The sequence below is a fragment of the Onychomys torridus genome, chromosome 8, assembly GCF_903995425.1.
Source record: "Onychomys torridus chromosome 8, mOncTor1.1, whole genome shotgun sequence".
In the NCBI taxonomy this organism is placed as follows: domain Eukaryota; kingdom Metazoa; phylum Chordata; class Mammalia; order Rodentia; family Cricetidae; genus Onychomys; species Onychomys torridus.
In genome coordinates, this window is record NC_050450.1 from 34,797,199 (window position 1) to 34,809,947 (window position 12,749).

The 12,749-nt window shown below is 40.7% G+C and overlaps 1 protein-coding gene across 1 annotated transcript in view; it reads left to right on the forward strand.

Annotated features, from left to right (window-relative positions):
- LOC118588632 (hepatitis A virus cellular receptor 1 homolog) overlaps positions 1 to 8,905 on the forward strand; it is a 13,811-nt gene extending 4,906 nt beyond the window's left edge. Inside the window, exons 3-6 of the mRNA XM_036195203.1 lie at positions 2,331 to 2,380; positions 4,874 to 4,982; positions 7,325 to 7,361; positions 8,737 to 8,905. Of these exons, the coding sequence (XP_036051096.1) occupies positions 2,331 to 2,380; positions 4,874 to 4,982; positions 7,325 to 7,361; positions 8,737 to 8,905 (365 nt within the window). The remainder of the gene's footprint in view (positions 1 to 2,330; positions 2,381 to 4,873; positions 4,983 to 7,324; positions 7,362 to 8,736) is intronic.
- Positions 8,906 to 12,749: the final 3,844 nt, after the last annotated feature.

The following is a 12,749-nucleotide window of genomic DNA, read 5'->3' on the forward strand; positions in this document are numbered from 1 at the left end:
ACAAAATTCATAACTACTTCAATGAGACCCACAACTACCACAAAATACACAATTACTTCAACAAGACCCCCAAATGATCCAACATCAACCAGAATCTCTGCCTCTACTCCTCCAACACCAGTGCACACACAGACTCCCAAACCAGGTAAAACTCATGTGTTTCAGGGCTCTGAGTTCTTCTCATGAGAGGTAGTAGGAAACACAGGCCACTGAGTCAAGTCAGAAATATAATATAGGTGAACCATCCTCAACTGGGTCCTCAACAACAGCTTCACCAGGTCTGTGATTTTACAGTCTTAAATGCATTCTCAGCATGTTAAGAGCTTGACCATGGAGGACACCCATTTCTCTGTATCAGATTCCCCGGGGATTCACTATTAGCCAGACTTAGGTGGATCATTGATCTAAAATATCTGATGAGAATCTTGCTCAGTGGGGCATGATTTTCTGATTTAAGAAAGGGGGACCAGAGATGACTGAGCACTAGGGTCAGGGTAGGGGGACTCTTGACCCTTTACATTCATTTTGAAATTAGTCCATTCAGCTGAGGCCATAGCACAGTGAAGCTAACATTTAGCATTTCCTGAGCATCAGGATGCATGCTACATGTTTTATGATGCAGCGCTTTATTCTTAGACACTTGTGTCCTACATAGCTGTGACCTGTCCCTATTTTATAGTGACAGGAACTGACAGACTCAGAAAGTTCATGGTGGAAGTTACAGAGACAGAATGTGGCTCAAACTCTGTCCCTGTTCACTTGGGTTCAAAGCTGATTCTTCTGAGTCCAGGGTCAGATCTCCTTCTCTGAGATTTATGTTTGGAAGGTTTGTCCTGTATTCAAATCCTCACTGGAGAAGAATCTGTAAGTCTCCCTTTTTAGGGACAGTTGGTGCTTTCTAAAGTTTTGATTCAAGGATCTTTTAATTTATTTGTGAAGCAGAAAAATGCAAAAATACTTTTTTTTACTGATAATTTACACATTGTCATGTGACTGGTTGGGGTAGTATTAGTTGAATTTTATTTTGTTGAGACAGGATCTCAACTTCGCTGGCAGAACTCATTATGTAGACCAAGCTTGACTTGAAGTCACAGAGATCTTTCTGCCTCTGCCTCTGGTGATAAAAGGTGGTTACCACCATGCCTGTCAGTGCTGAACTCAAATCTTATCTTCCTTACTGAGTCACTTACTCTTATACCTGGAAGGTTCTATCTCACAAACAGCTTAGACTATAGATGTTGCCTAAACCTAGTCATTGCCTTTGGCTCCTTGGAATTGAGCTCCAAATGATTAAATATAAGCACAGTAATGTGGAAACAAGGAGGGCTATGAGTCCAACTTCACTCATGCTGGGCAACAAAAGTTTTTGCAGTAATTGGGACTTCCATAGACCTAAAGTGTGGGTCACTCCACTCATTGTGTGGGTACTTACTGTGTGTGCATTGCCAGCAGAGATGTCTGTCATTTGCTAAAAGTACAAGTGTATAATCATCTGATGTGTGCTTTTTAATGAATAAAATTGAATTGAGGAGTTCAAGATTAGGGTGTAAGGCATTTGTTTATTGCAGTTATTCAGCAGAATGAGAATTCTGTATTTGACATACAGATTTTAGAAAGCATAAATGATATAATTTGTTCCAAATAGAGATGTCTCAGAAACACCCTGATATGTATCTAGAGTTCAGTGACTCTCCTACCACACAAAGTCCTCATTCTTATATCACATGAGACACATTGGTTTCTGGGTGATATTTTGATCCAAGTTGACATTCAGTGACATTAGGTGAGAGCATACTATTATTGATGTCGTGATAGTTCCATTCATTCTGAGTAGACTCACGAATGTGAATGTGGCTTTTGTGCACTTACCATCCTCAGCAAAAATGGAAGTATAAAGGAGGTGGCACCTTAAACCTTTCCACAACTGAGTTCTCTGCTTCACCTAAATTTGTAGATAAGCTTGGGTATGTACTTGTACTTTTTCAAAGTGAGAAAGAGAATTTTACGTGAGTCCAGAACAGAAAGGTTAAGATGGGCAACTTAAAGAGAAATTTAACAAAATAATAATATTTAGTGTGATGTTTGATGTTATGCATTCCTATAGTTGTTGTTTTTTTTTTTTTTTTAACCTGAGGATCGAACCCCAGGTCTTGCGCTTGCTAGACAAGCGCTCTACCACTGAACTAAATCCCCAACCCCGTATTCCTATAGTTTTTGATCATGCTATTTAACTTTAAATCTACCATAGAAGTTGGAATGAATATGGGTAATGTCTATAATGAAAGTATAACATTTTTCTAATGATAATTAATTTTAATTTTTTTGAGCAGTTTACACCAACACTGTGACATCTTCACACCGCCCTTGGAATAATCACACTGTAAGCATATCCTTCCCTGTGTTAATAGTGAGATTCATTTGTCTGTCTTCCTGGAATCATGTTGCATTTAAAGACTTTGTAAATCAATTTAGTTCACAGACTTATGTCTTAAAAGAAGAAGAAATAGAAGAAGAGAAAGAGAGTCAATCATAGTTGTTTATTCCTTTATCATAGGATTCAGGAAGCTGACACAGGAGATATACCAAGTTTCAGGATAGCCTGGACTACCAAGTCAGCTTAAGCTACACAGTGAGACCATGTCTCAATAATTCCACAAAGACAAAGATAGTACTAAATGTATGATATAAATGCTTTGAAAAGAAGAGAAGAATTTTACTCAAAAAAGGGTGTTAGGAAGAAAGTTTGTTAGAGATACCCAATAAGTGATATTTTACAAAGCAATGGAGGGAGGTAAAGGCACAGAGAGAAACAAACTGACTGATTTTCTATGGTTAAAACTTAAGTTAAAAAAAGAATGAGCTAACTAGAGTGGAATAAATTAACATATCACATTTATGTATCCTAGTGCAGTATCAGAAACCATCATGCTGTGTTGAGAGTATTGCTAATTGAGCAGACTTGTGCTGTTTTTTAATACAACCCTGCATGGTGAAGTTGTACCTGAGCTCAGTTAACTGCAGTACAGGCATCTTTACCAGCAAGAAGAAATACTTTAGAATTAAATTCGAAACAAGAAATAGCAACATTTGGACTCTGAGACGGTCAATCTGGCTCTAGGTACATTGAGAAAAGTGCATAGAGCTACATTCGTGTGCTTGTGTCTAGGTTTTTAGTTTGTTTGTTTTTGAGGCAGGGGCTCCTGGAGACCAGGCTGGCCTTGAATTCTCTATGAAGTTGAGAATGATTATGAACTCTGGGACCTCTGGTCTCTACTCAAGTCCTGGGATTACAGGTGTGTACTCCCATGCCTAGCAACATCGTCCTACATCTTGAACCTGTAGTTCAACTTCCAAAGGATAGCCATTGCTGCCATTCATAATTAGGAAAATTAAATGAAGTCAATGTTCACGTGGGCATTATGGACCTGACTATGATTCAGGCAATCAGAATATGGAGGCAGGAGGATCAGAAGTTCATCATATTCGCTCCCTAGTGAGTGCCAGGCCAGCCTAGAATACATGAGACCCTCTCTCAAAACCAACACACATTATTTTATATCCCCATAGTGTTTGTCAAGAAGGACCTGAGAGCTGAGTGGTGGCACACACCTTTAATCTCAGTACTTGGGAGGCAGAGGCAGGCGGATCCTTGTGAGTTCAAGATCCAGGAAAGACACAAAGCTACACAGAGAAACCCCGTCTCGAAAAAGAAAAAAAAAAAAAAAAGATCTGAGAATCCCTTTCCTCAGAACCCTACTGAATGAGTTGTTTGAGGATGTAGAAACAGAAGTTACAGAACTTAACTGACTTGTCCATGGTCTCCCTGACTAGGCAGAGGAGCTGGGATGAGCTCCAGAGATGAGGCTTATACAGGGGCAAAGATCTGGTCTCTGATCTTCCCTTTCCTTGCAGTTAAACCCATCCCACGGGCTCTGTTTAGGGTTGGTAGATGAGTGCTAAGCTATTTGAGGGGCCTCACCTGCTCCCAAGCCTGTCTCCTGCTTATTCCAGTATGTGCTGATCCCTGATCACCTGCACCAGGGCACTAGGGGAGATTCTGCATTTCTGTCTGATCACATGGTGTTAATCAGGCTGCATCCAGGAGCAGCCACTTCTGAGTATTTAAAAAAAAAAAAAGGATGTAGATCTTATCTGACATGGTGGACCATGGTTTTAATTGCAGACATACATAGGCATAGTCTGGTCCATCTCTTGTTAGTTCAAAGACAGCCTGGTCTATACAGAGGTTTTAGGGTAGCTGTGGCTACATAATGAGAAGAGAGACCCTGTCTCAAAAAAAAAAAAAAAAAAAGTAGAATCCAGAACTGCCTGTTACAAGACAATTAGGATATGTGAGGAAAGACCAGGCTCAGGAGCTAAGCACATGATGGGAACCTCAGAGCATTGACTTATAGAGGCAACGTTGTTTTTCTCAGTAGAGGAATAACCTAGAGAATATTGATGCAGAAATAACCACTCACAAGATATGCAACCATATTGTCACCTCAAACCACATAGAAAACATTGTCATCCTTCTCCTAGACATTTTAAAGTTTACATTGTCTAAGAGTTGCACAGCTTAGTACCAGTTCAGGTTGTCTGAGTTTACTGACATGTTCTATTCTATTTAAAAACATGATCTCTCCATGTGGCCCTGGCTGTCCCAGAACTGCTATGTAGACCAGACTGTCTTGGACCTCTCAGGTGGTCTTCTGCCTCTGCCTCTCAAATACTGGGAGTCCAGGTGCACACTCCCACTTACTTGCATATTCTAGAGTAGCCACAGAAACGGAGGGAAAAGTCTAGGTTGAAGTCCAGGATGGGTTTTCTGCTCATCTCATTTGGCGCCTCTTCAATGTTGATGTTTCCTTAGGAAGTGGTCCCCACACCAAGCCCCCTGAAGATCCCCACCAAGGGCCTCTACATCGGCATCTCCGTGTCTGTTGTGCTGCTGCTTCTCATGAGCATCCTGATGATCATAAGTGAGTAACTCTATCAAGCTTTCAGTGTTAGCAATGGGAGTGGGTCTCCCTGATTAATGATCGCAAAATCCAAGGAAGGTTGGCAGAGCGAAATCTTTTACCCCTGTAGCACAGTGCAAAGCCAATTTAAATCCACCAAGCAAAGTGGGGGTCCTGCTGGACCTTCAACTCTGAAGCAAGGAGGTCCTGAGCCTGTCTCTGAGTGCTCAGAGCTTGGCCTTGCATTCTTCTGAGACTGGCCCTATAACACAGTGCAGTGACTAGGGAGAATGCGTCTGAGCATAGATTTTGATGGTAGGAAAATGCTTACTCCACAGCTCTTCTTGCCAAATGGAGTCTTCCCACATTTTACTCAAGATGGCACTTCCTCTGTCTTATTTAGCCCTTTGCTAGAAGACAGTATGTTTCATCTGTGTTTCCCAGACACTCTGACTGCCTTCAAGTAACTCTACATGCCATGGGGTTCAGATTTCACATGATTCCTTGTGTTCCCCAATTCGAGATACATATAGTAGTCCCCTCTGGGACTACTGTGTTAGGACCTACTGTGCACTGAGATTGTTTCTAACACTTGAGGCATGGTCAGTGAGCACTGTTACAGTATCATCAAGATTCCTGTTTCATATAACTTGTAAAGCTTAAATACTGGTGTTTCTTTTCCTAAGTACCATTGCTTGTTTGATTTGTTTCCTTTGGAGTGTTTGATACAGTCGTCTGTCTTATATATCCTAGGCTAGCATTGAACTTACAGTGTAACTGAGGCCAGTATTGAACTTCTTAGCCTTCTGCTTCTATATTTCAATGTTCTAATTTTTTATGTCTCAGTTGTTGGCTACCTCAAGAGAAAAATTAAATTTACATTAACCATAAAGAAATTTAATTTGGGGCTGAAGAGATGGTTCAGCCCTTAGGAGCATGAGTGCTCTTACAGAGAATGTGAGATCCATCCCACCTCCTGGGTGTGTGTCTCACAATGGCCTGTAACTACATCCCCATGGGATGCCTCTAGATTTAGCAGACACTTTGTCTCTAGAGTACATATTCACACAGACACACAAGGGTGCATGAATATGCTTGCACACAGAGAGAGACAGAGACAGAGAGACACACAGAAAGAATAATTTTTTTAATATTTATTTATTTATTATGTATACAGAAGAAGGTGCCAGATCTCATTACAGATGTTGTGAGCTACCATGTGGGTTCTGGGAATTGAACTCAGGACCTCTGGAAGAACAATCGGTGCTCTTAACCTTGAAGCCATCTCTCCAGCCCCGAGAATACATTTTTAAAGAAAGAGAAATTAAATATTATGAAACAAGAGTTTGTTGCACAGGGTTGAGTTTGGTAGGCAAGAGAGCATTATGAGATGCTTAGTGTGTTCTCTCCTAGCCTGCAGATCTGGTTTTGTCCCCATGATGATGAACTATTGAATGTTCTGGAATAAATTTAATAGAAGAGGCAAATAAGACATTGGAGGGAAAACTGCGTGACTAACACTTGAACAGAATTCTTTGATGGTGGCACTCAGGCCTGCATGGCCCTTTCCTGCAGGGCTTGTGGGAATGTGCAAGGTATTTCTGTCTGTGTAGTTCATTCCCTGTGTAAGAATGTCAGCCATTGATTTTTTTCAAGATGCCACACATGAGCTTGTGACTGACCTGTTTAACATGACTGGGTAGAAACCTGGGAAGAAGAATACATGTGTCAACCATTTGGATGTTTCATACAGAAGGATCACAGGTCATAGCTTAGACTAGAATAGTAAGATAATGCCTAAAAGAGATAAATGTAAGTTGCATAAAATACTACAGATATGCTCACTTTCTTAGCCTGAAGTTGTTTTTTCTCCCTGAGGGAGGGTGGCTACTGGGAGTCTTTGACAGGAAGTGGAAAGTGAGAAATAAGTGGTACACACTTCCTGAGTAATATTATGGGAGCAGCCAAGGTCAGTATAGTGCCTAGTGACATTTTTTTAAAGGGTCCTCGATAGAAGAAACCATTAACAGGACCTTGTGTCTCAGGTCACTTGAAGAGTCCCTGTTTAGCTTATTCTCCAGCAGCCAATTTAAAACCCTAAACTCCATTTCTTTCAGTGGAAGAATGTACCAATGCCATTCTAGTACATTAGGAATGCTACCTGGGTGAAGGCATCAAATCAGAAATGCTTAGAAGAAACTTCCTGTGGGATACAGGAATGAATGAACCTCCCATGGTTACTGGGGAACGGTTCAATTAAAAACAGAAACAACACCCTGATTAGAAGAAAATATCATGAATGTTTTTGATGACATGTTCAATTTTCCTTTCAACTCCTCCTAACTCCCCCAACTCCATTTCAGAGTGCAGACACATGAGAAAGAAGAGGAAGCCAGAGATGTAAGTTGCCTTGGCTTGTGTCCATTGCTTTGGAACTTGCAGTCGTGTGGATTTCTTTTGTTCCTTTCTTTCTTTTCCTTTTCTCCCCTTTCTCTTATTCCTTCCCCTTCTTTTTTATTTACTTATTCTTAATTAAAGTGTTTTTCATATTACATGTTTTGGTCATGTTCTTTCCTACCCACGAACTTCTCTTGGATCACACCACTTCACAACACTCCCAACATAAGTTCTCTTTTTCTTTCAAAGAAAGAAAGAAAAAAACAAATAAAACCCACAACAATACAAAAATGAAGAAAAACAAAACAAAAAAATAACAAAAAAGCCAAAGACCATTTTCTGTCAGTTGTCACATTGGCTCCTCTGAGCTTTCTGACCCTAAGTTGTTTCCATACTTATTCATGTGATATTGAGCCACCAAAAGAAAAACTTTGTCCCATCTTCTTTGTAATTCTCTTCTCAGGTGTTCTTCATGTTGCTGACTGGTTCTACATTTCAGTAATAGAGATGGCCATTGGCTCTATATTTCAGTAGTAGAGATGGCCACTGGCTCTATATTTCAGTAGTAGAGGTGGCCATTGGCTCTACATTTCAGTAGTAGAGATGGCCATTGGCTCTATATTTCAGTAGTAGAGATGGCCTTTCTGTAAAAGACAAAACTCCACTCTGTCAAAAATTAGCCATGAGTTAGTCAGTCTGTTTTCTTCTCTGATTTGTTGCTCCATGAGCTGTAGGAAGCTCACACAGCAGTCCACTGTGACTACCAGAGTCAAAGCCCCTCCCCCAGATGATGGGAAAGTATGGACCACAGACACTGGCAGCTCTCTCCCCAAATTAGTTCCTTTCCCTACCATGCCTGATGTTTTTGTTCATGTGATGTATGTGAATGCTCGCTGTACTGTAGACTTTGCAGCTGATTCCTGATCACCAGCCCCTGTGGAAAGGCCCTGCTTTGATGCTTTACATATTTCCCCATCTGTTTTAGTGTTAGAGTATACAGATGCTATGCAGATTTCAAAACCATTTCTTTTTTAAAAACAAGAATTTATTTATTATTGTAGTGGGAGGTGTTGTTGTTGCTATTGTTGGTGTGATGTTAGGTATCTGTCTTTTTAGACATTCCACTTTTGTGTTCTATTACATGAGTATCCAGATTGATGTCAATATGAACTGTTCTTGTTTTAATATTTCTTAGATTGTCTGGTGTTTATTAAGCAAATGTGTCTACGACTCTACTATCAGATCCCTATGTAGTGCTATTCATTCCCTATTTAGTTTTTGTGGATGGGGTTCCTGCAGTCCTGAATACCCAGTCTTGCTGAATCATAAATGAATACTATGCTCAGACCTGATAAGTGACCTTCTTACTCTTTTTCAGCAACTCTCGCTGTGGTTCATTTGTCTTCCATGATTATAAAAAGAAAGCTTTTGAAAGCACAGTGAAATCCCAAGGTGAAGACATAGTCTACATTATCGAAGACAATCTTCATCCCAGGAATGACTCTCAGTTGCCCTCTAAGATGACATCATTCCAAGACTGTAGATGAAAGTAATGGAGTACCACCATGCTGGACACCCTTTAAGCTCAGGGTCATTTTCTGTGTCAATTCTTCTGGTGTTCCCAATTGCCAGAAATAGTAGAAGAGTATAGCCCTCTAGCTGTTCATATGCATAGTCATTGTGAATAAGGTGCTCAGTCTTCCCACACACTGGGGAGTTCTCTCAAATACGAACACTTAAGAATTTCTTGTGTTCTTTAGACCCCATAAGTCTTGTGTCATAAGAGACAATTATTGGTAATGCAGGAAATAACTAACCTTAGTTATTAAAAGCATCATGAAGAGAGGAATAGGATTTAAAAATAGAAAAAGAAAAAAACTAAAAGTGTGTACATGTGTGTGGCAAGACTTAATTTAGAAGTACTTCATGGTTATGGTGTTTTGTTGGTTTTTTTTTGTAACTCAAAATGTTCTTTTCCTCACCTTCTCCAAAAGGGCTTAAGTCATGGGAACTGCAGGTTTTAATTTCTCTGGCAGATAAACAGAAAGGAGCCTAAAGGTGTGCATGCTTTTGAATGGCTCATGAAATATGAAACATGATGCACTGTTATATGGTGATCTTAGGATAGGGATGGGTGTTCCATGTCAGGAGAGGTTGCCATGGTGAGAATGGACCAGGCAGACATCAGGGGAGAAAATAGTGGACAAGGACTGAGTTCATTAGTGCTGTTTCCACTGCAGTCTGACTTGGTGCTCAGTGTCCTGTCCTCACTCACTGGACTCTGAATTAGGTGCTGGAAGGAGACAATGCAGAAATGAAGGGGAAAGGGGGGAGCGGGACCCAGGCTCTCTGCCTGAGGGAAGTCCTGTTCCAGGAGTGACCGGGTTTGGGACTATCACTGGTTTCATTCAGAGTTCCAAATTTATAATTGTATCCAGGTCATTTTTATATTTAATTTATTCATAAAGAAGAAGCTCTTTCATAGTGAATCAATTGGTCAAAATCAATGAAATGTTTGGTTTTTTAAAGAGTTAACAAAAGTTATGGTATTGGTATCTTCATTGCCAGCTGGATTGTTGACAAGAGCCAATTTGCAAAGGGATATTAATTTCTATATCAGTTTTCTGCCTCCTGAGTGCTGGCTCTCCCTAGTTGTCTTCTTATCTCCACATACCCTCCATGGCAACTGTACACACACATACACAAAAAATCCCCCCCACATACACACACACACACACACACACACACACACACACACACACATCTGCATGTACACACACACACACATCCATGCACACACACAACCATGAATGCACATGTACACTAAATCATTAAAGTGTAATAAATTTTAAAAATTTAAATAATGATATAAGATATGATAGAAAGGACCAAATTCAATACTGATTTATTGATTTATTGACTGATTTACCTAAAGTACAGTTTGTACTAACTTTTTGCCAAGAATGACTTCATCTGTTACCTACAACAGAGTGATCTGGAGAAATAGCTGAAGCATTGGGTCGTTGACCTTGACAACCTGCTGACTATCACATATGCTTGTGTAAACTCTTGCTTATTTGCTTGCCCAATTTGCACTATTTTATTATTATTCTTTAAATGCCTGGTTGTTTTCTAATGAGAGAGAGAAATGGTATGGATTTGGATAGGAGGACAAATGGGGAGGATCTAGGAGGAGTTGGGGGAGAGAAACAGTACTCAGAATTGATTGTATGGAAAAGACTATTTTCAGTAAAAGAAAAGTAAAAAAAATGAGAACACCAACTGAAGCCAGCATGGGAGCCTTATGGGAGCCATCCAGGTTTTGGGTCTTCCGTGCTGTCTCCTGTTTTCCATCTTCATTGAGCTAAAGTGATTACTCCAGGAAGATTCCCACAACAATAAGACAGGGATCACTGACTAGTGTTTTAAATCAAATGATCACATTTTATGTGGTGTATCATGTGGATATTCAAAATTATTTTTAAGGCAGCAGAGCATTTTTCTGAAACAGGAAACCCAAAGGTTTGTGTGATCACCCTGGGAAGGATAGAAGTCAGAGACCCAGAGAAGGTAAAGGACCAATGAGGAATTCCTGTGGAGCAATCTTTGTACACTGTAAATATGTATTACTCTCATTGGTTAATAAAGAGATGACTGGTCTACAGCTGGGCAGGAAGAGATTGTGCAGGAAAGCCAGACTAGGAGGATTCTGAGAAGGGGGTGGGAGGGTTGAAGAGATGCCATGAGATGCAGAATGAACAAGGTGGGAAGTATGTACGGTGGCACATAGATTAATAGTAATGGGTTAAATTAAGATGTTCATATCAACATTGTTTGTAATAGCCAGAACCTGGAAACAACCTAGATGCCCTTCAACTGAAGAATGGATAAAGAAAATGTGGTACATATACATAATAGAGTACTACTCAGCAAAGCAAAACAATGACATCATGAGGTTTGCAGGCAAATGGATGGATCTAGAAAAAAATCATCCTGAGTGAGGTAACCCAGACTCAGAAAGACAAACATGGTATGTACTCACTCACAGGAGGATACTAGATATAAAACAAAGATGACTAGACTGCTACACAACTCCAGGGAGGCTACCTAGAAAACAGGACCCTAAGAAAAACACAGGGATTGTCCAATGACAGAGAAATGGATGAGATCTACATGAACAACCTGGATGAGAGTGGTGGTAATGAAGGGCAAAGTTTGAGGGAAAAAAAGCTTAGGGGAGCAGGAGATCCCAGCTGGATCAAGAACAGAAAGGGAGAACAAGGAATAACAGACCATGATAAATGAAGACCACATGAGAACAGGAAGAAGCAAAGTGCTAGAGAGGTCCCCAGAAATCTGCAATGATACCTCCCCTGTAGACTACTGGCAATGGTCGAGAGAAAGCCCAAACTGACCTAGTCTGGTGATCAGATGGCCAAGCACCCTAACTGTCGTGCTAGAACTCTCATCCAATAACTGATGGAAGTGGATGCAGAGATCCTCAGCCAGGCCCCAGGTGGAGCTCCAGGAGTCCAATTGTCGAGAAAGAGGAGGGACTGTAAGAGTGTGAATTGTTGAGACCAAGATTGGAAAAGCACAGGGACAAATAGCCAAACAAATGGAAACACATGAATTATGAACCAAAAGCTGTGGACCCCCCAGTTGGATCAGGCCCTCTGAATAAGTGAGACAATTGAATAGCTTGAACTGTTTGGGAGGCATCCAGGCAGTGGGACCTGGACCTGTCCTTAGTGCATGAGCTGGCTGTTTGGAACCTTGGGCTTACACAGGGACACTTTGCTCAGCCTGGAAGGAGGGGACTGGAGCTGCCTGTACTGAATCCACCAGGTTGAGCTGAATCCCCAAGGGAGTCTTTTCCCTGGAGGAGATGGGAATGAGGGGGAGGGGCTGGGGGGAAGGTGAGGCAGGGGCGGGAGTGGGGAGGACAGGGGAAACCATGGCTGATATGTAAAATTAAAACACAAACATCCATATTTAAAAAAAAAGTATAACTACTGTCAGTAAACTAAAATTACTGAACAGGTAAAAATACAAAACAAAAGATACATTAGCCTCTTTTATATCAGTATGCCTCTGCTTGATCTGTTTCATGAAAATTAAAAACAACATCAAAAAATGAAAAAAAAGATATAAGAGCTAGCTAGAAACAAGCCTAAGCTCATGGCTGATCATTTATTACTAATATTAAGTCTCTGTGTGGTTATTTGGGGAGCAGCTGGTGGGATAGAAAAGTCTACCTACAAGGAATCCTAACACATAGTATCTTTTCCTCATCACACTATTATCAAAAGGGTTTGGTTGGACAGGCAATGTGGTATATACCTTTAATCCCAGTCTGTTGCATGCAAGGTCAGCAATCTACTCCTCTGA